General features: G+C 35.5%; 6 protein-coding genes and 1 long non-coding RNA gene across 10 annotated transcripts; 1 reads left to right on the top strand and 6 right to left on the bottom strand.

Moving 5' to 3' along the window:
- The first annotated feature begins 1,615 nt into the window (after nt 1-1,615).
- LOC9303292 (UPF0587 protein C1orf123 homolog) lies at nt 1,616-3,111 on the top strand. Its single transcript, XM_002869186.2, has 4 exons — nt 1,616-1,769; nt 2,191-2,298; nt 2,573-2,740; nt 2,882-3,111. Exons 1-4 carry the CDS (start codon nt 1,668-1,670, stop codon nt 3,005-3,007), a joined length of 504 nt encoding a protein of 167 aa, XP_002869232.1. The 5' UTR covers nt 1,616-1,667; the 3' UTR covers nt 3,008-3,111.
- A 2,842-nt stretch (nt 3,112-5,953) lies between these two features.
- Nucleotides 5,954-8,941, bottom strand: LOC9303291 (vacuolar-processing enzyme gamma-isozyme). Its single transcript, XM_021018993.1, has 9 exons — nt 8,529-8,941; nt 8,173-8,337; nt 7,938-8,094; nt 7,774-7,859; nt 7,504-7,703; nt 7,341-7,389; nt 7,021-7,230; nt 6,727-6,933; nt 5,954-6,362 (listed from the first exon to the last, which is right to left on the bottom strand). The coding sequence occupies exons 1-9, from the start codon at nt 8,754-8,756 to the stop codon at nt 6,180-6,182; spliced, it is 1,485 nt and encodes a 494-aa protein (XP_020874652.1). The 5' UTR covers nt 8,757-8,941; the 3' UTR covers nt 5,954-6,179.
- A 725-nt stretch (nt 8,942-9,666) lies between these two features.
- On the bottom strand, nt 9,667-11,831 carry LOC9303290 (probable protein phosphatase 2C 61). Its single transcript, XM_002867172.2, has 5 exons — nt 11,500-11,831; nt 11,155-11,409; nt 10,827-10,944; nt 10,501-10,724; nt 9,667-10,206 (listed from the first exon to the last, which is right to left on the bottom strand). The coding sequence occupies exons 1-5, from the start codon at nt 11,677-11,679 to the stop codon at nt 10,015-10,017; spliced, it is 969 nt and encodes a 322-aa protein (XP_002867218.1). The 5' UTR covers nt 11,680-11,831; the 3' UTR covers nt 9,667-10,014.
- Nucleotides 11,832-15,014: 3,183 nt separating this feature from the next.
- LOC9303289 lies at nt 15,015-16,681 on the bottom strand. The gene is made up of 3 exons (XM_002867171.2): nt 16,274-16,681; nt 15,638-15,796; nt 15,015-15,552 (listed from the first exon to the last, which is right to left on the bottom strand). Exons 1-3 carry the CDS (start codon nt 16,538-16,540, stop codon nt 15,184-15,186), a joined length of 795 nt encoding a protein of 264 aa, XP_002867217.1. The 5' UTR covers nt 16,541-16,681; the 3' UTR covers nt 15,015-15,183.
- A 190-nt stretch (nt 16,682-16,871) lies between these two features.
- Nucleotides 16,872-20,908, bottom strand: LOC9303288. 4 transcript variants are annotated; one of them, XM_021018750.1, is made up of 13 exons: nt 20,562-20,882; nt 20,207-20,365; nt 19,817-20,110; nt 19,622-19,735; nt 19,296-19,369; nt 19,086-19,137; nt 18,841-18,924; nt 18,707-18,756; nt 18,465-18,579; nt 18,202-18,393; nt 18,003-18,035; nt 17,255-17,873; nt 16,872-17,173 (listed from the first exon to the last, which is right to left on the bottom strand). In XM_021018750.1, exons 1-13 carry the CDS (start codon nt 20,814-20,816, stop codon nt 17,136-17,138), a joined length of 2,079 nt encoding a protein of 692 aa, XP_020874409.1. In that variant the 5' UTR covers nt 20,817-20,882; the 3' UTR covers nt 16,872-17,135. The 4 variants fall into 4 exon arrangements, 3 of the variants coding, with proteins under 3 accessions (XP_020874409.1, XP_020874411.1, XP_020874410.1); XM_021018752.1 differs by having other exon boundaries at nt 18,480-18,579; XM_021018751.1 differs by having other exon boundaries at nt 18,707-18,753.
- Nucleotides 20,909-21,093: 185 nt separating this feature from the next.
- On the bottom strand, nt 21,094-24,420 carry LOC9303287 (homeobox protein ATH1). The gene is made up of 6 exons (XM_021019479.1): nt 23,864-24,420; nt 23,531-23,713; nt 22,358-23,218; nt 21,933-22,276; nt 21,784-21,844; nt 21,094-21,391 (listed from the first exon to the last, which is right to left on the bottom strand). The coding sequence occupies exons 3-6, from the start codon at nt 23,201-23,203 to the stop codon at nt 21,224-21,226; spliced, it is 1,419 nt and encodes a 472-aa protein (XP_020875138.1). The 5' UTR covers nt 23,204-23,218; nt 23,531-23,713; nt 23,864-24,420; the 3' UTR covers nt 21,094-21,223.
- Nucleotides 24,421-25,649: 1,229 nt separating this feature from the next.
- Nucleotides 25,650-27,786, bottom strand: LOC110226712. Its single transcript, XR_002330639.1, has 2 exons — nt 26,495-27,786; nt 25,650-26,382 (listed from the first exon to the last, which is right to left on the bottom strand). It is a non-coding gene; the product is annotated as an uncharacterized LOC110226712 (long non-coding RNA).
- Nucleotides 27,787-27,980: the final 194 nt, after the last annotated feature.

Raw genomic sequence — 27,980 nt, 5'->3', positions numbered from 1 at the left:
TGCAACCATACATGCGGCAAAGTGGATGGTTTTAGTGGTGACGGGTTATTTGTTATTGTTATTTATTATATAATAATATATATTTCTTACTTTTAAAAAGTTTCAAAATATAAGAAATATTTTAAAAAATTAAAAATCAATTATTATAAATGTTTGTAATTTTTTGAAAGGTAAATACTATAATTTTTTAAAGTTTATTAAACGTTAAAAATATTTATAATTTTATAATAATTAAGAATATATATATTATGGAAACTATTTGAAAGCAAACTTTTAAATTGATTTGAATTTCTCTTTTAAATAAAAGTATTATTGTCTTTTAAATAAAAGTATTATTAAAACAAAAAACAACAAAATGATGTTTAACTTCACGAGACGGGGTTAGATGGTAGGACGTGTTTGGGTCGATATTAATATGAGATGATATAATACAGGTGATATCCTAGATATAACCCTTGGTAAACCAATGGGTCAATGGGGCTTCCACACCAAATCAATCTAATACAACATTATATCCAAATAGTAATAAAAATCGTATACTATTATCTGGCATCACTTGTAAACTATATTATTATACTATTTTATCATATTATATCTTCAAACAAATTATATAATTTGATTCATTCAAAATATTTAATCCCGTGCTGTATAGCACGGGTCATGATCTAGTTACATATAAATATCAGAGACTCGGAGTAATCAGAAGGAAGTTTTTTGCGAAAGTGATAGTTTAACGGTTAATCATACAGGGACCAAGAGTACTCATTTTTCTGATTATTTATTGGGTTCAGACTATTTTATGTGTTGGAGAATGAAGCATGTCACGTTTAATGATAAAATACTGATTACAAATTAAACAAAAAAAAGAAGGATAACAACGACAATAATACAGAAGAAATGACGGAGTTCAAAAGAAATAATTATAGGGATTGATTGGGGATGAAGCTACGTAGATGTACGTGTGGCTTTCCCTCAGTGTCGCGAAACCGACATCAAACCAAATGGCAAGACACTAGATTGACTTTTTGTTCAACGTGTTTGGTTGTTGATGAGGATTCCTCTAATTAAGAGGTTGCGTGTTGGTGCGTTCCCACTACACCCACACGAGCTTTACATTTTCTTTTCTTTATGTTCTTTTTTGGTTTTGTGTCATTTTGTGTCAACAATAGTGAACAAAGCGTAGCATTGGAGAAAACATTCTAATAGATGTTTAACGTGTGTTTTTATATATCGTATAAAGAAGTTGATCTAATCCAATTTTCTGATATTCATTTTCAATGAGTATGTTTTCCGGTTGGATTTTGCACTATCTTGGTAGGACTTAAGAATAAATCTTTGATTAATCGTGGTTTGAATTCTTCTTGTTTGTGACTTGTATAGGACATATAGATCTGAAATTGGGCTCATTTGCTTCATAGTAAAAAACTCGAATTGGGCTTTCTTCAAAGTGTGTGCTACGGATTAAATGACTCATAGGTCAAAATGGGCTGAGACCAAAATTTTGGTTTAACTGGCAGAAGGCAATAATTGGGTTTATGGGGGTCATCAAAAGAAACGTTAAAACTGTAAAACGGGAAAAGTAAAACTGTAAAGGCGTCTACAAAGCTTTTCTGGTTTTCGTTTTCCCTAAAACAAGAAAGCAAAAGAAAAGCAAAGGAGAAGAGAAAATGGTGAACTATGTGCTCAAAATCACCGCTGATCTCGAGAATCTGACTAATCTCCAGCCTTCAGGTGGCTGCGACGATTCCAACTTCCCTTACCTCTTCAAGGTTCCCCTCCCTTTTCGCACCTGTTTTATGCTTCGGTTCCTTCTCTTTTGATTTCCCTGGTTTCGTTTTAGCTGGGTACGATTGATTGGACTAGAATTCTTCATTAGCTAGGTTCATGTCGAGGAATATACAGGATTTAGTAAAGCTTCTTAGGGTTTTAATTTCGCCTTGTGAATCAGATTTCTATGGAATTTAGTCTGTATCACATTAAGTGACTTTCTAGGGTTGTGAGAAACAAAACTTCTTAGGGCTTTTTGTTTCTGCAACCGTTCAAGATCAAATATAATGCCCCATGTTACTGGATAGTGGATACTTAGTAAGTTAGTACATGAGCGATGAATCATGCTTGCTTGTTTGTGTATGCAGAAACAAGTCATTTATATTCTCCTTCGTATTAACATATTTCTTTTCTTGGTATTAGTTGAAATGTGAAAGATGCGGAGAGGTGACTCCGAAAGAAACATGTGTTACTTTGAATGAGACTTTTACTCCTCCGGGAGGTAGGGGTACTTGTCATCTTGTACAGAAGGTGATTTCTTGATTCTTGCTCTTTCGTGATCTCTTCATAATATTGTATATTTGAGAACATTCTTTGTGCCTTTGGTCTCCAAAGAAAAAGTTAATGTTGAAATTCCAGAAAGCAAATATTGGCTGTGGTTTGGTAGCAAAATCTCATGGTTTTCGGGTTTTGAACTTTGTCTTAGCATATCCCTAAGTTGCATTTTGGATGATCCATTCTTATAGCATATTGAATCCCATGATCTTTGGCTTTAATTTGATGGTTTGCCTCCATGAGTTTCTAGTGTAAGTTCTGTGGAAGGGAAGGGAATGTGACTATGATTCCGGGCAAAGGTCGACCTTTAACTCTGGAAGATTCTGAGGCTGGAGAACATGCTCCTCTTATGGTGTTTGACTGTCGGGGATATGAACCCATCGATTTCGGCTTTGGTGGATATTGGAAAGCTGAAGCTGTAAGTTGTACCAGTCTCACTTAGTTTTCTGATTCCCTACAACAACTGTCTGGTCAAAGAACTCCAAGCTTCGTTTCCTGTAGTCTTTGATGCTCAATACTACTTTAAGCTCTCATGAATTGAGTTATTTGGCCTTAACAGGGATCTGGAACTAAATTTGATGACATTGATTTGTCAAGCGGGGAGGAATTCACAGAGTATGATGAGAAGGGAGAATGCCCAGTAATGATTTCGAACTTCCGTGCAAGCTTCAGCGTCACCAAGTAGAATTGGTGCCTGTTGTCTATTTTCTGATTCTCGCCATACTTGGTGTATGTAAAAACCATGGGATGATCATTTCTCAAGTTCTAATAAAATTCTCTTTTACTATTTTCTTCTGCTGTTTCTGCTACAAAAGGTAAACCATCCATAAGATTGACAACTCCCAAGTTTACATATAATATGCTTTGCAGAAATGAAAGATCTTTACGGCTTAGAACCAAGAGTTGAACACTATGGATGTATGGTTGATATCTTGAGCCGTGCTGGTCGTTTTAAAGAAGCAGAGAGATGGGTAAAGACTGCCAGTACAACCCAATGCTAATGTATTGGGTGCATGTTATATGGTTGTGAGATACATGAAAATCTCGATCTCGCTGATCAGATAAGATCCATGGTTGCTGAATCAGAAAAACTTGGTTGGGAATTCTATGTTCTTCTATCTACGTGGGAAGAAACCAAGCAACTTTAGTCAAACTGGAAAGCTTTGAGATGAATTACTATACTTGGGAAGAAACCAAGCAACTTTAGCAATTCATAAACTGATAAACGTATATAATAAAGAAAACCCATTAGAACTCAGCTTCTTTATAACGTATAGCACATTATAAGCATCAGAACTCTTCCTTATGGCCTCAGGCAATGAGTTCAAATCTCACCTTAAAGAATACTCTGTTCTGTTCAGTTTTCTACCATGGTCACTCAAACAATTTATCAAAGATAAATTGTTACGCAATAAGGACGATAAGGTAATTTCCTATTACCGTTGTGATCAATTTCCTTTTTTTTTGCAGTCCAGTAAGCTAAAAGGAAACAACCAAATTGTCGAAAAAAGGAAACAACAAAACTCTTAAAAAAAAAAGGAAACAGCAAAACTCTTTAAATAAAAAGGAAACAAGCGAAAATTTCCTTTGTTTTTTTGAAGAACCTTTCCTTATAAATACTCGTCTCTCTTATAAACCAAAATCATTCATTCTCCTTAATAATCTTTCTTCTTTTTCTTTTTGATACGTGTCGAACAAACTTTGCCAATGTTTGATCGCCAATCTCGTGAAACCGATGATCCATGTATAACCAATCTCTGCAACAAATTCATCTGAAAAACTTGGTTTGTTCCTTGAGAAGACGATCTCAACGGATATCGTTGCCCATCTGATCAGAACCTATCCGTAAGATTGATCGTCTCGTTTCGTAGATTGATCTCTATACTCTGTTGTGCATTCGATATCACGTGACTACTTCTATAGTCAATCCTTAATTCCACCGAAACACTTTCACCTGTGGGTTATATCTGACGGCGAGGAAGAAAGCGGGAAAAGAGGGACAGTGAAAGCGAAGAGCATGTGGCAGGTTTGAGTTTCGATGCTTGGACGGAGTCGCCGGAGGATGAGTCACCACCGTATTCAGGTTTGTTGCTTTCTCAATTTTCTCTTCTTTTTTTTTTTTTCTTTTTTTTTTTAATTTTATTAATAATGATTGTAAATAAAAATTTACATTAGCTAAATTTTAAGGGTTTTATGGGAAATAATTTTTTAAATAAATATTTTTGAACTTATTTAAAATATTAAGTATAAAAAAGATTTTTTAAAAAAAATATTTAAATTTTAAGTGTTAATTTTTTAATTACATTGAAAACCAACCGAACTTAACATCCGGTTAGTATCTCTTTAGGTCGGTTAGAGGTGTTAAGTTCAACATGTTTACACGTAATTAAAATTTTAACATTTACTTTTTAGATATTTTTCTAATTAAAAACGTTTTCAACTTTACTATCCGGTTTTATAACTAAGTTTTTAAGTATAAAAAATATGTTTTAAAAAGAAAATTTAAATTTTAAGTGTTAATTTTTTAATTACGTTGAAACCAACCGAACTTAACATCCGGTTAGTATCTCTTTAGGTCGGTTAGAGGTGTTAAGCTCAATTTGTTTACACGTAATTAAAATTTAACATTTACTTTTTAGATTTGTTTTTTAATTAAAAGCGTTTTCAACTTTAATTTCCGGTTTTATAACTAAGTTTTTAAGTATAGAAAATATTTTTTAAAAAGAAAATTTAAATTTTAAGTGTTAATTTTTTAATTACGTTGAAACCAACCGAACTTAACATCCGGTTAGTATCTCTTTAGGTCGGTTAGAGGTGTTAAGCTCAACTTGTTTACACGTAATTAAAATTTAACATTTACTTTTTAGATTTTTTTTTTAATTAAAAGCGTTTTCAACTTTAATTTCCGGTTTTATAACTAAGTTTTTAAGTATAAAAAATATTTTTTAAAAAGAAAATTTAAATTTTAAGTGTTAATTTTTTAATTACGTTGAAACCAACCGAACTTAACATCCGGTTAGTATCTCTTTAAGTCGGTTAGAGGTGTTAAGCTCAACTTGTTTACACGTAATTAAAATTTAACATTTACTTTTTAGATTTTTTTTTAATTAAAAGCGTTTTCAACTTTAATTTCCGGTTTTATAACTAAGTTTTTAAGTATAAAAAATATTTTTTAAAAAGAAGATTTAAATTTTTAGTGTTAATTTTTTAATTACGTTGAAAACCAACCAAACTTAACATCCGGTTAGAATCTCTTTAGGTCGGTTAAAGGTGTTAAGTTTCAATCTGTTTACACATAATTAAAATTTAACATTTATTTTAAGATTTTCTTTTTAATTAAAAACGTTTCAATTTTAGTTTCCGGTATTTAAAATAAAATATTTTGAGCTTATCTAAAATTTTGAAGTGTAAAAAATATTTATTTAAAAGAAGATTTAAATTTAAATGTTAATTTTCAATTACGTGAAAACCAACCAAATTTGATGATATTGATTTGTCCAGCGGGGAGGAATTCACAGAGTATGATGAGATGGGAGAATGCCCAGTAATGATAATGTAAAAACCATGAGATGATCATTTCTCAAGTTCTAATAAAATTCTCTTTTACTATCTTCTTCTGCTGTTTCTGCTATAAAAAAAGAACCATCCATAAGATTGACAACTCCCAAATTTACATGTAATATACATTCAACTTTAGTTTCTACAAGCATTTGTACATAGCAAATACATATTATACACTGCAGCGGGGAAATGATAGTGAGATATACAGGGAGAATAATGATTTAATCATTACAAATGGAAATAGGAATATTTGGGGATTTGGTAGTATAAACAAATGCGAAGAGGGTTTAGGGTTTCTATGCACTGAATCCACGGTGAAGCGAGCTCCAAGGACCAGGTGGGATTGAGGTACAAGCCTGTGAAGCTGCCTCCTCCATTTGCTCAGTTCGGATCCCTGCGTTGCAAATGTTTGCAAAGGACCTCATGTGCTTGATACCGTACTGAGACAGCGATCCACAGTGCCTCTCGAAAGCTCTCACCTGAACATACAATGAAGATTATCAGTTCTTCTCTATATGAAACTTCAATCAATGAGTTTATAATTTGAAACTTCCTAAACATAGGATAAGAGTAAATAGAGTCCTGCGTCAAAATCAGTATGGCCCAGATTTATGATGTGATTTCTACAGAATATCCAGTTGCAACGCAAGTATCTTGACTTCTCTGGGGCCTGGCTAATAATAGAGTGCTGGGCTCCACAATCTCTATGAGATTTTTTTCATCTTACATTATGATCGATGTTATCCCATGACTAAACCAATACGTTTTTCAATACAAACCATAAGGGCTGATGATAAGATTGACACAACAAAGTCTTAAGGGGCAAGTGACGTATTAATTTACCAGATTTTTAAGGCAGTTCCAGTCATCGACTAGCGGTTGCCCAGCAGACCGTACTTTGTTTAGCACTTCAGGACCTTCCGAAATGCCAAACAAGATTTTTCCAACGAGTATAACGCTATTGTCAACATGAAGTCTGTGAGACATGGCTTCAAGTACTTGCTTCTGAGCTTCTGTTTTCCTGGCGGAACCTTCTGGTGCTTTTCGGTACTTCATGAAAACAATAACATGCAAACGAAATTGTATTTAGCAGTCCAAGTGAGTATCCAAAAGATGCAAACAAGAAAGGAAAATAACCTTTTCCCAAAAATGGACAAGATCTGCATCACGCTGGTTTGTAACTCTTGAAGGTGGCTTCAGTGAATTGGCATCCGCAAATGTGAAATTGTCATTGGCAGGGTTTGTTCCCATATAAAGATCGAGATTATCCTTGCTAAGTCCTACATCGCCATATTGCATGACATGAGAACCATAAGAGTACCCAACAGGTGCAGTCCTCCTTTTCACCTGAAAACACAAACATACTTATGATGCACATATTTGCTAACAATCTAATTTACAGTTAAGAATGTTTTTGCTCCATCGTTACAGGCTTTCCATAGAAACTAGAAACTTACAAGTTCATATTGCTGGTGCAGAGTCTCAGTCTGTAAATTGTGCATACCACTGTTGCATTTCAAACAAATCAGAATCAATATTATGGGAAATCCATAGAGATTCATAAACATGAGAAGTAGAACACTGCAACTCCTATTAGCGTATCAGGATTCTTTAGCTTACCTATCTTCCATCCAAGCAACACTGTACAAGTCACCTAAACAAGTTTCATACTCCGGTGGAGGACTAGGTTCCTCTCCAGGGCAATAGGTACCCCAACTGCTTTCTTCGGCGTTTGATGCAGTTGTGGCATAGATGTTCAAACCCTCTGGAAGAAGCCCTTCAAAGATACTTCCAGATTCACAAGCTTCGAGATAAAACACCTGCAGGTTTGCCTTTTAGTATCATTACTCATAGGCAGTACCAACGAAAAAAGGAACCTTAGCGATTTACCAAGCTTTTGTAGGTTCCTGAAGCATGTTTTTTCTTTAAGACATCATTGAGATCATTTGCATATAGGTAAGGAGAAGTCGGCATCCCTGCAAACAAAAAAGACAAAGAACCATCAATTTTTTTTGGTCCAAAACCATTTAATTTATGGGTTTTACGGAACTCACCGAGAACTCCAGGACCACCATGGTCACTGTAGAATATGAAGATATGATCATTAGGACCACTATCCACAACCTTTCCACTTCCCCCTTTAACAGCAGTTTTGTCTCCAAGGATCACAGCAAATAGATTATCAACATTAACATCATCTCCAGTATAATCCTGCCATACGAAAAATAATCCCAACCACTTAAGTAAAGCCATCACAAACCCGAAAACGTACGTAAGAAAGCAAAAGACCTTGGGAACTCCTTGATAGACATCCTTCCCATGAGGGCTGTTGATAAGGGTTCCAGGCCTTGGATTCTCGTAATTGTTAGCAATATCATCATACATGAATACCACAATATTCTCCTCTTTCAGTCCACCTTTCCTCAGAAGTTGATAAGCATGGCATATATCAGCCTGAATAGTTAGCAAACTCATTAGTATCTAAAACAAACACCAAACATAGCAATCGGAGGCAATCCTATCAAATCACAACGCAACTTAGTATCTAGAATCACACCAAACACCACATAGCAGCACTCGGAGGCAAAATTCAAAAATTTCCGATTGGAGAAAAAAGAGTTTATTTAGACTGGTCGTAACAGTACCTGATGCCTGTAATTCCAATATCCGCTAGATCCGGCGACTAGAACAGCCCACCTAGTACCGGCGTTAGAATCGTCGTCGTCTTGAGCAGGACGGAAGAACCGAGAAGCCTGCGACGGTAGTTTGATAACATCATCAGGACCGCTTCTCGCGGTGGAGACGGCAACCAGCGAGACTAAGAGAACAAGAAGGAAGGCGCCGACGGGGACACGTGTCATCGTTGTGGCCATTAGCCGGCGAGTGTTGATGATGTTGATAGGAATCTTTTTTTATCGCCGGGCAGACTATTAAATAAAATTGAATCTTTTATCTGATTGGAGAACACATACGTTGTCGTTGTTTATATAATGAACACGCAAAGCTAGCTAAAATTGGATATTTACTTATTTAGTTTTATAAATGGATATATTTGCACATTTAGACATATTTTGAAAATTCTATTGCGTGATGATACTTCCTTTTGTGACATTGGCTCGCGAGTTATTTATGTTTTGTAAGGACTTTTGTCGAAAAAATGGACATGTTTTCAATTTAAAACACATTATTGAATTCTGTCATTTGTTTCACAAATCACTCATGAGTTAAAAGAGACTAGTATCTGAATAGAAAAGAAAAACATGAGAGAATCATGCGAAAGGAGAAAAATAAGCACTATTTCCTCTCCAGTGATCATGCCAAGTGTGTTTAACTTGAACTATAAGATGATTTAGTTTTGAAACTAAATTAATCTATAATTCGGGTTTTTGGACTGACTATTTTAGATGGGATCAATTTGTTTTCGGATTAAACACTCCTATAAAATATAAGAGAATAATTTATCCCAAATTTTATATAATCGAAAACTGAATATTCTCTTAAAGACTCTTAGTCAGAGATGGAATGCCAAAATTTGTGGCCTTGTGGGGCAACAAGATAGAATCTTTTCCTTTCAGTCTATATAGCAATTAGCAACTTAATTACGTAAAAATTATTTGTTTTGGATTATTCGGCAAAATATCTACTTTTGTTTCTTTCTGCCTCTTGTTTTCTTCAACTCACTTAATTCTGATAGTCTAAGCAATCAAACTTCTATTATCATGAGTATATTACCAATAAATACGTCATTGAATAATTTGGTTATAAACTATTGGTCAAAATCAATACTATCATTTTGTTATATGTTATTATCATTTATCAAATTTCTATAGCAATTACAGAATCAATTTGAACTAGTCCGAGCCAGTCCAATAATTATACATAGATTCCCACGACATGTGTCCAAAATGTCATAATTCATGGTTGCTTTTATCCCACGACACACACCATTCCTAATTAAATTCTATCATTCTTTTTTTATTTTTTTATTTTTTTTTCTCTAATTAATCAGCCGACTTAAGATACAACGGTATATATATATATATAGAGTCACGATCACTCAATAGGCAGAACACAAAAGTCTTGTGTGAGCTGTCGTGTCATGATTCTTTGATTTGAGCAAGTGGGTTTTGTTCATATTTGTGGCTGTGGCCTCTTGTTGTTGAGAGGGAGACACACGACAGAGATATCATCAACCTTAACCGTTGGATATTTCTGGATCCACGCATTAGTCGCCGCCTCTGCCACCGCGTTGGCCGCTCCTGCCTCACTTTCTGACTTCATCACCACCGTTGCCACTTCTTCGTTACTAAGTACATCCCACACCTTTATATGCACCACAAGAAACGAGAGATATTTATTAATTACGTGGGTCATTCAAATGAATAGATTGATTTTAAAACTAATGGGCTTTACTTTGGATTTGGTCGTATTATAATATTTGGATCCAAGTTGATTAATAAAATAACTAAGGAAAGCCTTAAATGGTTGGGCCACAATAGAACATGGATTTTGGTTCGGTTTTTAATCAATAGTAACCAAAATACAAAAGCATGGTCTCATATAATAAAGTATGGTTTGGCTTTGGCACGTTTTTAGTTTAGGTTTAAGTTTACGTACCCCATCAGAAGCAAGCAGTAGAAATTGGTCGCTGGAAGTGATTTGATGCGTAGAGACTTGTGGAATCGCAATGACACCGTAGCTTTTAAGGAGGAAATCACCAAAAGCCCGCGACATGGCTAGGCCTGGTCGGTTTTCGGTTGGAAGCCAAACTCTTAGAAGGTGAGGTTCCGACTCTAAAGCCAATACCCTTCCGTTTCGTTTCTTTATTCTCTCCGCTTCGCCTGCAAATTCAATCAACCCAAAAAATGCTTAACCATAATGAAACCGGTACGTATTATTGCTTGTTTACAACATCACTTTTGTCCATAGCTTCAAGAACTTACTTGGGACACTTGGCTTCAGGTCATTGGTCAACTGAACCACCTTGGTTTCTCCATTCTCACTTGTTCCAATCATCACAGCCCTTGAATCTCCAAGATTTGCCACCATCACTTGGTTTCCCTGTTCAAATATTGTTGTTAAGTTGTTATCATCAATACAAAAAAATGAAGAATCTATATTTCATTGTAAATTTGAAACGTTGACATACCAATAGACACTCAATTAAATTACAATGAAAAAAAGTTGATCATCTTACAATTTTTTTTTGAAAAATAAAACATCACATAAATATGAAGCGGTAAAAAAGCATCAAAGATATTAATAACTTACATGTTTAACGGCGAGAACAGCAGTAGTTCCAGAAGAAGAGCAATCATGAATCTTTTTAACTTTAAGAATTCTTTTGTCCATCTCCAAACACGATGTTTCGCAAATGAGTTTCCAATCTCGAGTCACTGAATGATTATTCATATGACTTAATAGTATAGATGGCAATTGGTTCCTTACGATCTTGCTTACGAATTCACCTCTCGGTCCATGCCCATCAAACACTCCACATAACGCTCCTTCTTGTGTTCCATATCCCTAAAAATTTATCATTTCATTTCGTTAAAAACAAATTAGTTGTTTTGAAGACAAACATATATTTATATAGTTTTTCAAAAGTATAAGTACCAGGTGGAGAATGGCAGCATCTTGGTTCAAGCCCTTGCCTCCGGCTAAAGAAGAGACAGAGCCAAAGTCTTGAGGAACATCAGAGTATAAAACTGCATTTTCTTGTCCATAATCAGTTATCTCATAAATCTGATTTCGATCTGTTGATCCTCCTGATGATAAACACAAACAAAATCCCATTTTTCTTCTCTTAGATCTTTTGTGTTTTGCCTTTTTTTTTTTTTTTTTTTTTTTTTTTTGTATATATATGTAAAGAGGAGAGATGATAAAAACAAATGAATGAGTTTGATGATACACGACTTTGCTTATTGCTTATACCCAGATATATAGCTCTTTGTGAATCTTATTTAGGAATATATATATTATTACATACTTCTTATTTTATAGTATGGATTAATATATATACTTATTCATCTCGATGACTTGTATCTTCAGGCATTTTAGGAAGAATAATTTTTAATTTCCAGGCGGTCGATCAATATTCTATTATTGATAACATGTTTTTGAATATTCTGGCAGATATATTTGATTAACCGCCAGAATAAATAATTATAAATGAATCGTTTTTCCACCAGTTAGAATTAAAGAATAGGTACTAATGAGAAACCCAGTTATTTGACATACTCCAGTAAATTAAGAAATTAACATAGCTTGTGTAGTTGTAAGGCTGGCTCCTGGTGGCAGTGACAACGTATAGCAATTTACAATTAATATAGTTGAAAAAGTTATCTGGAACATCCCAAGATTCAATTGAAAGGGCACATGACGTGGTGTGATAGGTATCTTGTTTAAACTACTAAACTACTAATTGATTTATTCGAGAATATTAATAAGATTTCGATTTCGAGTCATTGCCAACAAGATTAGACGCACCAAATATTTAATTAATTATAGAAACATTCATTCATCCACATATGTGACCAAAGGAAAGCTTGCTAACTATGTATGTAAATTTATCAAAAAAAAAAAAAGAGAATTGAAGAAATGGAGTTTAACCTAAAGAAGATGACAGATCGATCTATTAGTATGCGTTCTTAATTATTGAACAATATGATCTTTAGGAAAGTCTTGAGTACATTGAACAAAAAAAAAAAAAAAACCTTCTTTTGTTTTTGATTTTATGTAGTGGTTTTATCTTTCATAGAGTTTATTTCTGAAGAAGTATGCTCTGTGTATGAAATTAAGTTTTGATTCGGTTTTTAATTTGACAATACACTATGTTGGGTGGGACAACAAGGTACATAACACAAAACCATAGTTAGTTTGCTCAGATAACTTTTTTTTTTTAAGGTTCTAATTATTAACTAGCACTTACATAAAATTTACAGAAAATACTTCCTCTTGCATTAATATAGTTTTACAAAAAATGCCATGTTTTATGTTGCATAATATACTTTTACAATTATTAAATAAATTAAGATAATATTTATTTCCTCTGAACTTTTGTAAACGAAAAGAGTATTAATAAACAAATGTGACGTATGTGCTCTGTAATTACTAATTAAGCCAGCTTTTCCTGACCTTTTGGACATATCAAACGATACAACAACAGGGTCAACTCTGACATCCTTTTTATCAATAATTTTCTATACTTTTTTAAAAAATATTAATGACCTAGTTGGCCTTTTATTCAGAAATACAGAAATATGTACTACATACAGTATATTGTGACTACACGTTATTTTGAAAAGAAATGTATTGATATTTTAGTTTTAATTTTTTCTAAATTAGATGTGAACTCATTTACCCACTCTTATTACTCCTTCCGTTTCGTTTTAGTTGTCGTTTTAGTACTTAAATTTTATTTCGTAATAGTTGTCGTTTTAGGTTTTCAATGCAAATGTATTTGGTAAAAATTCCAGTATTATCCCTATTATTTTAATGTTTTGGCCAATGAAAAAATTTATAGGATATATTAATAAAGGGTAAAACAGAAAATTTATTATTTTTCTTAATTTGTGTGAAAAAACCTTAAACGACAACTAAAACGAAACGGAGGGAATATTATATAGCTTTGGATATTTTTAAAGTTAAAGACTAATTATCATTGTTCATTTGTAAGATTAATAGTTAATAATTATCAAAAAAAAAAAAGATTAATAGTTAATACCGTCTATTTTAACCGATGGTACCATATATATCGTCGCCAGAAAATAAACTAGTTGACTAAAATATTTTGTTCGTGAGATGTAAAAGTCAAACAATTCGACATTAATTTTAAAATTTGTTTTATTCTCATAGACTACCCCGCTCCTCAATTAGAAAGGCACATGATGTGTCATCTTGTAGGATTCCAATCTTTGATTAAATAGATTCTTAATTTAATAATTTAGTCAAACGTTATTAAAAAATCATTTTCATATTATTCTCGTAAAGTTAGGCCGTACAAAAGGATCTAATATATATAGATGGATATCGTGAGAGAACGAATGCCGTACATGTTGTTGGCATCGTCATCTTTAACCCAAATGCATGGCAACATGCATTCTTTTGATTTTAATGTTTTGATAAAATTTTAGGTTATCCTAAAGTCGTGGTGACATGGTCTATTTAGCTAGTATAGAGGACATTTACGAACCAGAATGTTGCTCTAGATATAAGGATAAACTCGAAAGGAGACGAAACTAAGCATGCATATGTTTTCATGATTTCGTATTAACGTCAACCATGAAGAGCTTTCTTTGGATAAGCCAATGGATTTTTGGTGAAATCAATCCGTCCTTGGATCGGAGATTGTAATTAACATCCCAGTCCCCAAAGAAACGATAAGGCAATCACTTTTTTAAACACTGAATATTCAAAGTATATGTCAACCTAAACATCAAAAAGATAAAAAAACTGATTAGAAGCTCTACATCGAAGTACAATGATACAAACATCAAGTGGCGTTAACAAGAAGCCTATCGGAAATATGTCAGCAGCCACTTGCTTAAACTTCTGTGGCAACCATATATCACTCGCAGGTAAAATTGTTTTTGGCCTAAACTAGATAGATTAAACACATTAATTTACGGTTTTGTTCTAAATTTAAAAATTGTCAGCATATGTCATACTGACATGAGACGGCAGAATACCAATAATTATTGTTTTGTGAAATATAGTATATATTTTTCAAACAAGTTGATTAATGTCTTGACTTTGCAACACTGATATGTCATAGTATTTCTTAGCTTCTCGTTCTCATAGCCACACATTTCCATAAACTAAGATATCCATGTAACGAAACAATTAACTGCGAGAAAATATATTATATGAATAATTTAACAAAAGTCTATTGAAAAACGAAAAACAAAAAGAGAAAAGAGAAAATAATTTATATACGTTGGCCGATCGGGCACACAATGACGTGTTGTAGTACACTGCATTATCTATGTTATAATTGATTCATATGAAGAGTTTGCTGATATGCTTATCGGGATAAAAGATAAGAGTAGTAACATTATTCAATTTATTTAGATCATATTCGACATATATAATTCATCACCTATAGCTGAAACATTATTAGAGCCCTTGAGGAGTTGATGAGGTATTTTCCGTTAAATAAGAAAATTATTTGGACATTTGAGTTTCTTACTTATGGATCTAGAACAAGTTGTCACTAGTTTTGAGTATTTTTTTCACATGCGAAACTTACAACCATGTCATGACCAAAAGATACATAAAAAAAAAAAAAAAGTGTTTTCATTAGTTTATGATCTGAATGTTGTTCCCATTGTGATGATCTAGAGCATTTGCCGCCTCAGTCACAGGCACCTTCTTTGCAAGAGACCTGGGGATGTCAAGATCATCTTGAGCACATCTTTGTTGAGGATGAGATAACAACAGTGACATGGGCTTAAAAACAGACCGTGCAAGCCCTTGACCGCTCTCAAATATGTAACCTTCATACTCTGAAACATGTTCTACTGCATCGACAAGAGAGTCATACACATCTTGAGGACAATTGTCAGGACTTGGCTTGTCGTGCAGGTACAGAACATCCAACGTGAAGAGCTTCTGGTTTAAGGGCCACTCATGGGTTGGTCTCATAGATGACCTGCAGTATATGAGAATCTGCAGGGTGACATAAACAAAATCAGTAAAACAGCTCTTATTTTTCAGGCTAGAGGAGACTGTATTTGCACAAAATAAAACTTACCACCCTGAAAATTCGGTTCTGTGCTCTGGAAATTTTGGCTTCCTGAGCCGCTGCTCGGAAGAGAAGTGTAAGATCCGCTCGACTAGAGGATTTATTACCTGACAATCCCCTAAGGGAAGCAACAGCAGATTCAGCATCGCTGGTGAACTCCTTTTTAAGCTGAAACATTTAAATGAAAGAGAGAGAGGAACAAAAGAAAAGTTACATTGACATTCTTTCCCAGACAACATTCATTATTGGAGCGCATAAAATGTGATTCTCTCAAGACGACATTTAGAGGCTACAAACTGTAACATGAATACCATTATCAGGTGAAAAAACAATCGAGTTTCATATCAGGTAAAGAAAGAATGTTCACCAAAACATTAAACATGCATCAATGAAAAACCAGGTTTAAGACTAAGGATTCAAAAATATGTCCCCACAATCGCAAATTAGAATCTAGTTGTGAAGAAACGAAGGTTTGGTTAACTTTGAAGAGAGTAACTAAGGGAAGCAAAATCAATTCACTCACAAGACAAGCAAATGCAAATATCGTGTTAAACATCTAACAAATTTCTCCTATAAACATCAAAATTGAGGAGCATACACAAAATCAAAAGAAACCCCCAAATTGAAGAGAAAGTAATAATATACCCAAGCGGCAGATTTGGCGAGAGTAGCGAAAGCAAAACGATGATCAGGATTAATGGAGAGCTTATTGTGGATGAAGAGAATAATGGCTTGCTTGACGCACTCCATCCTGATCAAAGGTCTACCATTTGTTCCAGTGGTCTTCATCTCCACCATCGATTCCGCGTCTACATCGATGCAGATGAGTATGTCTTCGCTTTTTATACGCCCCGGTTTAAGCGCGTATCGAGTCGCTCCTACTCCGGTCACGGCCACTCTGTCTTCCTCCATTCGCCGTCGATGTTCCTCAGATTGTCAGATTTCTTTCTCCTTCTCTCTTCTCTAGTTGTTCGTTCGTCCGGGTTGACCAAAACGATGCGTTTTGGTGCTTCACCTAAGACGATCAGGATTTTTACATTTTAAAAAAATGATTACGTCAGCAACCAATTCATGGAAAGACATTGTAAATTAGCAAGTTCGCTATAACGTCTTGATGAAGACTCAGAGATGGGTAAGAAGATATCGACTATTATCGAGAATCAGCAAAATTAGCCTCGAATTGTTCAATGATGGAGTTTGTATTTTCCAAGGGTTAGTTTGTGACTTGCGTTGCTCTGTTGTATCAGCAATTGGGCTACTTCCAACTTTGTTAAATCATCAAAAGTGGTGCCTATAAGAAGCAACGGCCTTTCGATGCTATTGCTTTTGGCTTGACATTCCCAAAATCAACTGTCTTTAGACTTGAACGAGAGAGATCATGCTATATAAAAAAAGACCTCTCTCTGGTTGTCAACTACTTAACTCCTTCGTCCAACTAGTTCCGGTTACCAAATAAAAAAAAAAAGGAAAAAAAAAAGAGGAGAGGTTGCAATTCACTTCATGATCTTCAGTTGAGTATTTTGTTGATTCCCGATATCTTCTCCCCTATTTGTTTCAACATCACATTATCAGAGAGACCTATAACCAAAATAAAACACAAAAGCATTCAGCATTTGTATCACATACCTAACACGTCAATTTCCAGGAGTGAAGCTTCTAGAATGTCTTCCTTTTCCTCAATCTCAGAGCGGAACAGTCGTACAATGCTCAAAGTATCTACAATGCTCTGTTCCTTTCTCTCCAGCTCACAGCGAAACTGTCTTACACTGGCTACAGTGTCTAAAATGCTCTGTTTCACCTTAGCCAGCTGTTGTGTGACAGAGCAAGGTTCAGGGAGGTTCTTGCGCTGCGAGTCTCCGGGCTCAGCACTGGATTTTTGAGAACGGCAAGAGGGTTCTCCTTCTGCAGCTTTCTTCTCCATCTCGCCATCAGCTTTACCAAGGCTGGAACTTTCGACTCGCGCTCGCTTGTGTGTCTGAGTCTCAGTTTCTGCAAGATCCTCTTCTTCAGCCACTGGTTGTTGAACCATCTCAAGGATTTTCCTTTCCTGAGTCTTTACTCCTCCTTCAGCCACTGTTTCATGTCGTGGGGACAAATCCTTACGTCCATTCTCATTCATAGAAGAAATAGCTGGATTGACGGATGAATCATGAGGACAAAAACTTAATGAATGCTCCAGGTTCAGTTTCCTCTCAGGTACAAAAGTTAGCTCAGGGGTAGAAACTTCTGCTGCTTTCTGTTGTTCCTGCTGATCGGAAAATAAGTTTACAGTTAGCAATCTACTTCCAACATAAGCAAGGAAGACATTCATCTTCTTTTTACAAATGACGAATTTCAGTGTTTCAATGCTGGTTTCAGGAAGGAAGAAGCATGCCTTTACTGCCGCTTCCCTTGGGCCTTGACGGTCCTGCAGAAGACACAAATTTCTAGAACCATGAGAGAGCCAATGAAACTAGACGACTCGCATAACCATTGGTACTCAAAAACCATCTATATCTGTATGATGCAAGTATATTATCTACAAACAATAAGGTAGTTTGATACAGTACACTAGTACAGGTGAGAGAGCTTACTTCTTTTTCATTAGCAACAACTTCTTCCTGCTTTAAAGCATCAAATGCTCCTTCACATATCGAATCCACTACATCACTGTGCTTATCCAAGGGGACGCTCGACGATTTCACTGCTTCTGTCAGATACTTTTTGAGCTGGCTAGCACAGCTACTGAGAACTTGTTCTGCCTGCCTCCTTGATATTTGGGGAACCTGAGGAAAAAAAGTGGAAAGATTCAAACAAAAGAGATTGGTTGCTGGAAAAAAAAAAAAAAGGAAAGAACCTCTCCATGTATGACCTCGTCATCCTTTTTAACATAAAGTGGAAATGGTGAAAGCATCTTTGATTGCTTATTAACTGACTGTTCCTTGCTTGTCTTAGCTTTCTTCTTCTGGGGCCTGGCATGGAGAAAAGGTAGCTATTCCAGTGTCATCACAAGAACATTGAGTTTATCTCATAAACAACAATTCACGTCTAGCTATTCCAGCAACACAAAAACACCGGAACTGGAGAAGAAATGCTTACATTGTGGAAGCTTCTTCAACACATCCCGTTTGATTAGCTTCTTTATCCTGCTGGCAGAAAATGTGGAAGCATAAAACAATCTGGAGAATGAAAGAAAACAGAAAACCCAGAGATGAGAGATATAAATTCCCCACCTTTGGCAATTTTGATTCATTCACAAAATACCACTTTTCTTTTCTCATATTCAAGATTTCTTCATCTCCATCAATATAGCGAACCTGAAAACGACACAGCAGCAGCAGCATATAACAAACATAAAATACTATAAATGACCTGGATCAAATTAAACAAATATGTATCACTTAGGAGAATATGCTAATGATACACAATAAACCATCAAAATAGTTATGTAGGAGACTGATATAAAAATTGGCTTTACCCGATGTCTCGCTTTAGCAGAATAATATGAAATGACCACAGCTTCATAATACCTGTGGTAAAAATCCAATACTCATTTACAGGCGTGGTCGACAGAAATGCAACCATCCGAGGTGCTAGTCCAGATTCAGCTATTAAAGGAAAATACATAGCACAGAAATAATAAATAAATTAAAGTAGTATATTAAAGAACAAAATACAAAATGCTTACGCGCGATCCAAAGGCCACCAGATTTTAACCCTCGACCCAACTAAATTTTCATCATAGTTTTTGAGATCAGATGCCTGTCAAGGAATTGATTCAGCATGAGTCTACAAATTTTTGTTTGTATTTTTTACTCGTCTAGAGCAAATGAAACTAGTATGGATAAAAGATAAAACAATGGATGTTCAAGAAAAAAATATCTACAATATGAAGAGAATAAGAAACTGAAACCATGAATAGTTATTCCTGCAATTCGCAATTGGTAAACCATGGTTTTTCACAGTCTTTTATATGAGCAACAGTTATAATACGTGAAAGGAACAAAAACATACGTTCTCTTTGCCTAGGCTGTGTACTCTCTTTGTGTTTGTATTAGAAGTTTTTTCTAACGGTTGCTTTGCTCCTTTCTTTGAACCCGAGGTTGACTGATCACAGGAAACAGCTGGCTGAAACAAAATCAAAGAATATCTGTAACAGCACAAGAAGAGAAAAGTCATATAAGCATTTGCCAACTTAGCCGCAGTCACCTTCTTTGCAGAGGGCTTGGGGAGATCAACTTGAGCACATCTTTGAGGAGGATGTGATAACAACGTTGACATACGCCTGAAAACAGACTGCGCAAGCCCGTGACTGCTCTCAAAGATGTAGCCTTCATACTCCGAAACACGCTCTAAAGCATCAACAAGAGAGTCATACACATCGTGAGTACAATTATCAGGAGCTGACTTGTCGTGCAGGTACATAACATCCAATGTGAAAAGCTTCTGATTTATGGGCCAATCATGGGTTGGTCTCACGGATGACCTGCAGTATATGAGAATCTGAAGAGCAATATATAAACGAAATCAGTAAAACAGCTTCTGTTTTCAGGCTACATGTAGCTAGAGAAGGGTGTGTTTGCACAAAACAAAACTTACCACTCTCAAGATTCGGTTTTGTGCTCTGGAAGTTTTGGCTCCCTGAGCCGCTTCCTGGAACAGAAGTGTGAGATCCGCTGGACCAGAGGAATTAGTAGCTGAGATTTCCCTTAGAGAAGCAGCAGCAGATTCAGCATCACTGGTGAATTCCTTTTTTAGCTGGAACATAAAAGGCCTTAACTTTAACAGTCACACTAGTGATTCTCTCAACATATGTAGGAGCTAGAAACAATACAAGAAACTTCCATAGTCCAAAGAACATCACGAATTCCAAATTTGTCATCTAAGGAGCATGCTTACTCAAAAGCAAAAGCAACCTAACATAAAGAGAGCTGGGGGGAGAAAGTATGTATACCCAAGCAGCTGATTTGGAGAGGGTAGCGAAAGCAAAGCGGTGATCGGAATTTCTGGCAAGCTTGTCGTGAATAAAGCGAGTAATGGCTAGCTTGACGCACTCCAGTCTGTTCAGTGGCTTACCGTTAGTTCCAGTGGTCTTCATCTCCACCGTCGATTCCGCATCAACATCGACGCATATGAGTATGTCTTCGCTAGGTTCCATCGTGACTCGGGTCGCTACAGCTCCGGTCAAGACCGCTTTGTCTTCCTCCATTCGCCGTAAAAGTTCCGTCGTCAGTCGTCACACTTTCTTCCTCAGTTTAGCAAAGTGTCTTGCTTTTCTACTTTCTAAATTGTTCGTACGAAACGAAAACGCTGCGTTTTTGTTAGTTGACCGAAGATACTCGTCAAACCAACATACGACGTCGTATGCTACGTGATTTTATTCAGTTTATGGAGGACAGTCCCAAGTACGACGTCGTTTGCTCCTTTGGTAACATAAGTTTTCATGAGCTCGTTCATTTTTATGTAAAATGGTGATGAGGATGATGAAGTAGTCAAGACAAGAAGTTGTATATACAATTATAACATACGTAATGATAGTCGTACATGCTTTAGGTTTTGGGCAATAATATAGTAGCAATTGCCTAATTATCACAAGTTGGTAACACAATTGTTGTCTTATTTTTGCATTGCTTGGCTCATCATAACAGATTTTGGCATTCGAAGAGTTGCTCCGTTGGGTTGAAGGTGACTATTGTTTAGCTTCCTCTTGTTCATTTCCGCATACATCTCTTCTATCATCGGCTTCCATAGCCTAACCCGCGCATTTATAAACCAGTTTGATACCTTTAATCACACACAACAAAGAGACACTTTATCATTTGCCCGCTTTAACTTGCATGAGTAACAAAACATATGTGCGACTAAGATCTTAGGACTTGAGTAACATTATTGTGAATTCAAGAATACATAATCTAGTCTCATTTCATTCTAATTTGTAGTTCAAGGTTTCATTACCCCTAATCTCATCTTAAATAACCAATACCGGTTTTTATGACACTAGTATATGTCAAGATATTACTCATTTGAATACCAAACTTGCTATCATTGTCAGCAAAGATGTTATCAATGAGTCAATTGCATAAGAAAACAAAGATGTTATCAATGAGTCATTGCATAAGAAAACAAAGATTGTTATCAGTGAGTCATTGCATAAGAAAACAAACATGAGACAATACCTGACTTCTTGTCAAGCCACTTCGTATAGCTAGAAGATGTTTCTCCGAATCTTTCGGGTAACTGCAATCAAATAAACATAAATGTTGGCTATAAAATTAAGTTAATTATCTCATCATAAAGTAGAGTTAAGAAGAGTAAGGATTGTTACGGGTGAAGGAAGTTTTGGAACATCCAAGTCCGTAGAACCGATACAGACTTCTCAGGCAAACCTCGTTGCGGTCTCCAAATCTGATGGTTCTTTCGTTTCAGCTGCTGAAGAAGGCAATGCTGGTGGAACATAGAGTTTTCTTGAGACTTTTCTTTGCCTCTCTCCAATACAGATCCCATAGAGATTATCTTCTTGCAGATTCTCTCTCTCAGGTTCTTGTATAAGAAAGAGATGGTTTGGAGGGCAAACCGGGTGTGTAACTGCGGATCTAACTCGGTTGCAGCGTGGAATGCTGATACAACCGTATGAATCTCATCTACGCAATGACTATATCGATCATCCACCTGAAGAGAAAGATCAACTCATAAAACTTCATCAAATCAAACCATTTTTTAACTTATGTAAAAAGGTGAATGAATATATACCATTTGTAGAAGATCCAGGAGATGGGTTTTCTTTGCTTCTAATGCTCTTCTTTGAAATGTAGATCCGAAAACCGCCTCCGAGTTATTAGAATCGCTATCAAGAAACTCGGTAATATTCTCAAAACGTGAAGTAAAGGCCGAACTAGCAGCCCCTGGCTCGGTTCCTCGAGATGAATAATCGAGCGAGTATGCGGCGAAATGAGATAGTATTTCTTGAACAGAGTGAAGGTACTTTGAGCCAAATATAAGTTGAGAGAAACCTTGAGTGACAACATTATTAGAAATGTCTTTGCTGCTGCAAGAAGCTTGCTCTGAGGCTAATCTAGTAGCAGCACAAATACTTATCTCCGAGCATTCATCAGAAACATCTGTGGCAAGACTCAATGAAAGCTCGTTGTTTCTTCTATTCGAAATCAGGAACGGAAAATCTTCTTCCCCGAATGTAGACATTATTGGTTCACTTGGACCAACAACACCTGAATATGTCTGAAACACACTATTTGCCTCAAAACCCCACATGTTGTTTGAGGAATCATCATAGGGCCTTAAATGATCCAAAGGATGAAGTGGAGGAGGAGGAGGAGGAGCCATGAACTCAAAGCTTTCGACATTGCGGTTATCTTGAACATCGATAGACCGTGAAGAAGATGATAAGTATTTGTTAGTCAGCATAGAATTGAAGATATCAAAGCCACCCATTTGTAGAGGATCTGATCTGATGGAGTTCCATGGAAGCATTGTTGAGAATGAAGTTGAATCTTCTCTTGAAGGAATAAAATCCATGAGAAGAGGATTTTGGTTAGTCATGGCATTATCCAGAGAACTAAAAGTGTTGTTGTTGTCCATTGGGTTTCTAAGAACCTGCATTAACAAGAAGACAAGTATTAAAGACTTAGACAAAGGATTTCAGAAGATCTGAGAAACAAAATCTTTGGAGAATAGTACTAAATGTAAAATGCTGCAAGAGGCAGAGAACATCTCACTATGTCATTAAATATTTCATTAAAATATATAAAGAACCGAAACATGAGTTAATGAAGCAGTAGCTAGGCTCAATGATACACAGACCAATAATGTTTTAAAGCTATCTGTGAAAACAGTGAACTAGTAAGTAAAAAAGAAAGCTTTAGATTACTACAAATGTCCATAGAACATAAAAAGTGTTGAACTTGCCTTTATCCTTCTTCTACTGATAGAACCTTTGGGAAGATTTCAGACAACAAAACGTTCCAAAGAGAATTTTTACACCAAAATTTCCAAAATGTGTGTTAAAAACTGAAGAAGAAGAAAATGCTTATTTCTCTTCTTTCTCCGTGAAAGAACAGTGTACTTTCATTCCGCAGCTTCTCTATGTTCCTAAAGAGAACCAAAAAGCAGAAATCAACAATAAAGTTATTAAATATAAATTAAAGAGAACAAAATAATGCAACAAAACTGAAAAAGAGAAAAGTGGGTCTGGTTAATCTCTTTTGCATGAACGCAAACAATACAAAAACTTTTACTTACTTTTATTACAATTTCATGAAGAAACCCAGAATCTTCATCATCTGCCTCACCAAAAGATTCAGAGTTCTAGATCAACAAATAGCAACATTTTATAACTAAATGATCAAACCAAAACTTTTTATTTTTGAGGGGAAAATATTTTAAAAAATTCAAGAAAGAAGAAGTTGAAAAGAAGGAGGGCCGAATCAGGTACGGAGCTCCCTCTGTTTATGACACGAATCCATTTTCATATCTTTAAGATCTTCCGACCAAAAAAATTATATTGAAAAAGATAAATCAGAATCAAGAAAATCTTATATAATTTCTTTCTTGAAATTCCATTTATTTAAAATGTTGTTCACAGAGAAAGAGATGAAGAATGTCATCTAGTATTTATCTAAAGAAATATATGGTTGAAACAGAATCCAAATCCGAAAAAGAAATCCAAAGACATGAAGAAGACCGATGTGTTACTGTTTACTACAGAGAAGTGCACTCATTTCTGTTGCAGGCTTTAAATTAGGGAAGGGACCCTACATTTTACTATTTACATGTCTCTATATATATGTATGTGTCTATAGACAAAATATAAATTTTTATAAGTAATAAGAAAATTGTGTTGTCTTCTTGTGCTGGTTTCAATTATCACAAACCAGAAAGAAGGAAAAAAGTAAACAAGGGTGAGATCTTTTTTAGCCATTTAAGGAGAATTGATGAGATGTGTGATCCATTTGGGTTCTTGCTTTTTCTTCTTTCTTTTCTCACCACTCGTGTCTTTGTATTGTGCCATCAAATCTTATATCCATTTACTTCTTTTTTTTTATAAGTTTTTTACGTAAGCTTTACAAAAATATCAATCAATTTGCTTGGCCTTTTCTTTGATTGTTCCTTTCTTATCAATTTTTTTTTTCTTTTATTTTTTTGAAGTGCAATGTGTCGTTATATGTTACGTCTTTTATTATCATGATTCATGGCTAATGATGATGAAACTGGACTCTATTACTCGTAGACTATAATAGATATGCACATCCGAAATTATGCACTTCTTATTCAAAAAATGGCTAGATTTACGACAACCAAAAGAAGGAGACAAATCTGATGCTACTTGATTTGATCTGTATTAGCGTGACTTGATCTGTATTTTAAATTATGTTAATAGTACTTGCCTTAACAATGAGTGGTACTTGTTTTCTAAGCTGGTATGTATGTGACAAAGAAAAAGGTAAAGGACAAGTATCTTGCATGGCCACTCCAAGCAAAATTGGATATTGATTTGGTGAAACAGTTATTGTTGTTCGTATAGGACAAATTATTTTCAATAAAAGTCGATAAATATTGATATCATATCATTATTATAGTTTGCTTACGATTCTATATTATATAAGATTTTAAAATATTAATAAAATAGTATCAACAACACTAGGAACTATCGTACCGACTACTGACTGAAGCTGGAATGCTTCTTTAATCATGCCTACGATCTTAATCAATAATGTTAGACTATTAGACCCGTGCTCATAACTTTTGGGTCCTAGGCGAATTAGAAAAGTTACTTTTTTGACGTTGTTGTCTAATAGTCCAAACAAGAACTTATAATGTGCTTTTTTTATAAAATGAAACAAAATGTACTTTGGCTATGGAGCCTATCGACTCCAGCACCAGCAGATGCTTAATCTACTCCATAGACTTAAAGAACGCCTTTTATCTGAAGTCGTATAGTTTCACAAGTCATTTGCCTATATTCTTGTTAAACTTATGTTTTGCTTAGAAATATATACAAGTTGATTGACTTGAGAAGGGAATCATATAATACATGAAAAAACGACTAAAGCAAAATGGGAATAAAAGAACACGAGGGCATTAACTAGTTCACTGAGGTTCAACAACATACTTAATCGTAACTCCTTTTGAATTAATAAGGAAGCCGAGCACTTGAGGGTCAAGAAAAAACATTCAGTGTCTGAAGCACTGAAACAAAACCAGCTAAGGGAGCCCTCTTACACGCCAGCGTCTTCGCAACTAAGGCCAAGATAACATAGCTGCGGCTAGCCGTGGTCTGAACTTGAAGCAGAAGCTGCAGAGATGTCTGGACGTCTTCTCTGGGCTTGGACCGAAATGAAGTGAGGTCCCAGAAACGGACAGCAAAAGGGCACTGCAGGAGAACATTGATTTCATCCTTTGATTGGCCATATGCATTAAGCTACAACTTTTTTACTAGAAATGAGATAGTATTTGAGATAGTATTTGAGAAGAACAAATATAAGTGGTGCAAACCCCAAAAAGAACAACTTTTTTACTTTGCCAAGAGCATTCCGATAAGGAGCAATTCTAGGTCATTTAGGTGGAATTGGTTCTAATAGCTTCTGAAAACTGCTCCTCCCAATCCAAGACTCCACAAATAGTTTATCTTCAAAGGAGAAGTTGAGGAACAACCTCTGGGAGTAAGACATGGCTGAGAACCATTAGAGTTGATGGAAGTTATGTTTGCTGTCAATATTTGCAAATTGGGCCTCAGCCATTGATGGAAATGTCCTGACATCCTATTTTAAGGAAGAAATGCAAAAAAGGTTAACTATCAAGAACAAACAAACTTAGCCAGAGTATACTTAAATACTGGATAAAAACTATAAAGAAAAAAACAAGGCAAGACACCTCAAGAGTGGCGCATAATTGTTCACAGGACCTTCATTCAAGTTTGTGATATTCAATGGCGCATCTGTATAAAAATATTAAGATGTCAATCTCTCTTACATACAGATCGATAGCCATCCACCTAAACATAAGCGATACTCTTTTTGTGAACTTGATATTTATTTACAAACTAAGTGTGTTAGCAAGTTAATCCTTATATTTCTTTCTATCTATATATACCAGCCAAATGCTAACCCTATCTAAAATAATGTAGAAATCAAGCCCTCATTCTCACCCATAAATGAAAATGATTATTCAGGGGAAAAGAAACATATATCGAACGCTCACCTTTGCCATGACATTTGGATTTCCATCTCTATCATCACCCATCCAGGAACCAAACTTTTTTGGATTCATTGATGCAATGCAGATAGAAGAAGAAAAGAAGATGATACAAAAAACACACACACACACACAAAATTTATTAATACGATGCAACGAAAGTACTATAACGTGCATCCACTGCGTAAACCTTTTCCCCCTTCACGACCACACTATCAAGGATTTATTGTAAACGCATCTCCGGATCCGGCATTGGAGGCAAAGGATCCCAAGTCTGAGTCTTTGGGTCGAAAACCTCTGCCCAGTTTGAGGATTCTGGGTCCAGGCAGCCTCCGCACACGTAAATCTTACCGCCCACAACTTCAGCCGCGGCAGCAGCTCGAGCAACTCCCATGGAAGGGACATGGCGCCACGTGTGAGTCCGACAATCCAAGAGCAAGAGCTTCCCCTTTATACGTCCACCAATTACATAGATCCCCCCATCCAGCACCACCACGGAGGATGCTTCCAGAGGCGGAGCGGGGAACGACGAGATCGGGATTAGAAGCGGATGATGAACCATCGTGGGGTTGGGTCGGGAGGAGTGAGCAAACATACATAAATGCAATTCTCGGTGCAACCCAATAACGATCTCGCCGTGTAGAGCTCAGGAGAAGCCGTTATGGAGTAATAACTCTTGGAGACCACGATGAAGGAGGCGGAGATATCTTACTCTTTTTATACGGTGGCTCTTGAACACCGGCTGAATTCGACATGAAAAACTCAAAGCTTGTCTTTTTAATTTTCCGGTGGTTTCTGACAGTTATGAACTGATCGAATAGATAAAGGTGTGGCCCGTCCGTTTTTCCAAAAAATTTAAAGTAAATTACTTTTAAAAAAAATTGGAAAGAAAATAAAGAGCAAGTTTATAAATTAGATAAATGAAAATATTACGTCCTAAACAACTCAATATTACCATATCTTCCCAATAGTTTCCATATATTTTTTTTCATACTTATCTTATTGGAAAAATGTCTTCTAAAAATATTTGAGAGGTGTTTAAACTTTCTAAAATTTATTCAAAATTAATCTAAAACCATATGCTATAATTTTTTACTAAATTTTTGGTAACGATAAGAAAAAAACAAACGACAAAAAAAAAAAAGAAAGATTTACTTTGGTTATT

This window comes from Arabidopsis lyrata, assembly GCF_000004255.2.
Source record: "Arabidopsis lyrata subsp. lyrata unplaced genomic scaffold ARALYscaffold_7, whole genome shotgun sequence".
NCBI classification, from domain to species: domain Eukaryota; kingdom Viridiplantae; phylum Streptophyta; class Magnoliopsida; order Brassicales; family Brassicaceae; genus Arabidopsis; species Arabidopsis lyrata.
Note: the sequence above shows the minus strand (reverse complement) of the source record. Positions and strands in the feature narration are given on the sequence as shown.

Bases quoted from the DNA above. Each gene is read 5' to 3' on its own strand.
- LOC9303291 (XM_021018993.1), bottom strand. From the start codon at position 8,756: ATGGCCACAACGATGACACGTGTCCCCGTCGGCGCCTTCCTTCTTGTT. The intron at 7,390-7,503 runs GTAAGCTAAAGA...GAAATGCAACAG, and splicing joins GTTGCTTGGATGGAAGATAG to TGGTATGCACAATTTACAGA. The intron at 6,934-7,020 runs GTTATTTTCCTT...GTTTTCATGAAG, and splicing joins TTGTCCATTTTTGGGAAAAG to TACCGAAAAGCACCAGAAGG.
- LOC9303288 (XM_021018750.1), bottom strand. From the start codon at position 20,816: ATGGAGGAAGACAAAGCGGTCTTGACCGGAGCTGTAGCGACCCGAGTC. The intron at 18,036-18,201 runs GTAAGCTCTCTC...TGTCTTCTGCAG, and splicing joins TTGTTGCTAATGAAAAAGAA to GACCGTCAAGGCCCAAGGGA. The intron at 17,874-18,002 runs GCATGCTTCTTC...TCCGATCAGCAG, and splicing joins CAAGGGAAGCGGCAGTAAAG to GAACAACAGAAAGCAGCAGA.
- LOC9303290 (XM_002867172.2), bottom strand. From the start codon at position 11,679: ATGGGATTTTGTTTGTGTTTATCATCAGGAGGATCAACAGATCGAAAT. The intron at 11,410-11,499 runs GTACTTATACTT...ATAAATTTTTAG, and splicing joins ATGCTGCCATTCTCCACCTG to GGATATGGAACACAAGAAGG. The intron at 10,207-10,500 runs GTACGTAAACTT...GTGCATATAAAG, and splicing joins TACTGCTTGCTTCTGATGGG to GTGTGGGATGTACTTAGTAA.
- LOC9303287 (XM_021019479.1), bottom strand. From the start codon at position 23,203: ATGGACAACAACAACACTTTTAGTTCTCTGGATAATGCCATGACTAAC. The intron at 22,277-22,357 runs GTATATATTCAT...CTTTCTCTTCAG, and splicing joins TCCTGGATCTTCTACAAATG to GTGGATGATCGATATAGTCA. The intron at 21,392-21,783 runs GTATTGTCTCAT...GTGTGATTAAAG, and splicing joins GTGGCTTGACAAGAAGTCAG to GTATCAAACTGGTTTATAAA.
- LOC9303289 (XM_002867171.2), bottom strand. From the start codon at position 16,540: ATGGAGGAAGACAGAGTGGCCGTGACCGGAGTAGGAGCGACTCGATAC. The intron at 15,797-16,273 runs GTATATTATTAC...TAAATGTTTCAG, and splicing joins TCGCCAAATCTGCCGCTTGG to CTTAAAAAGGAGTTCACCAG. The intron at 15,553-15,637 runs GTAAGTTTTATT...GTCACCCTGCAG, and splicing joins AGAACCGAATTTTCAGGGTG to ATTCTCATATACTGCAGGTC.
- LOC9303292 (XM_002869186.2), top strand. From the start codon at position 1,668: ATGGTGAACTATGTGCTCAAAATCACCGCTGATCTCGAGAATCTGACT. The intron at 2,299-2,572 runs GTGATTTCTTGA...ATGAGTTTCTAG, and splicing joins CTTGTCATCTTGTACAGAAG to TGTAAGTTCTGTGGAAGGGA. The intron at 2,741-2,881 runs GTAAGTTGTACC...TGGCCTTAACAG, and splicing joins GATATTGGAAAGCTGAAGCT to GGATCTGGAACTAAATTTGA.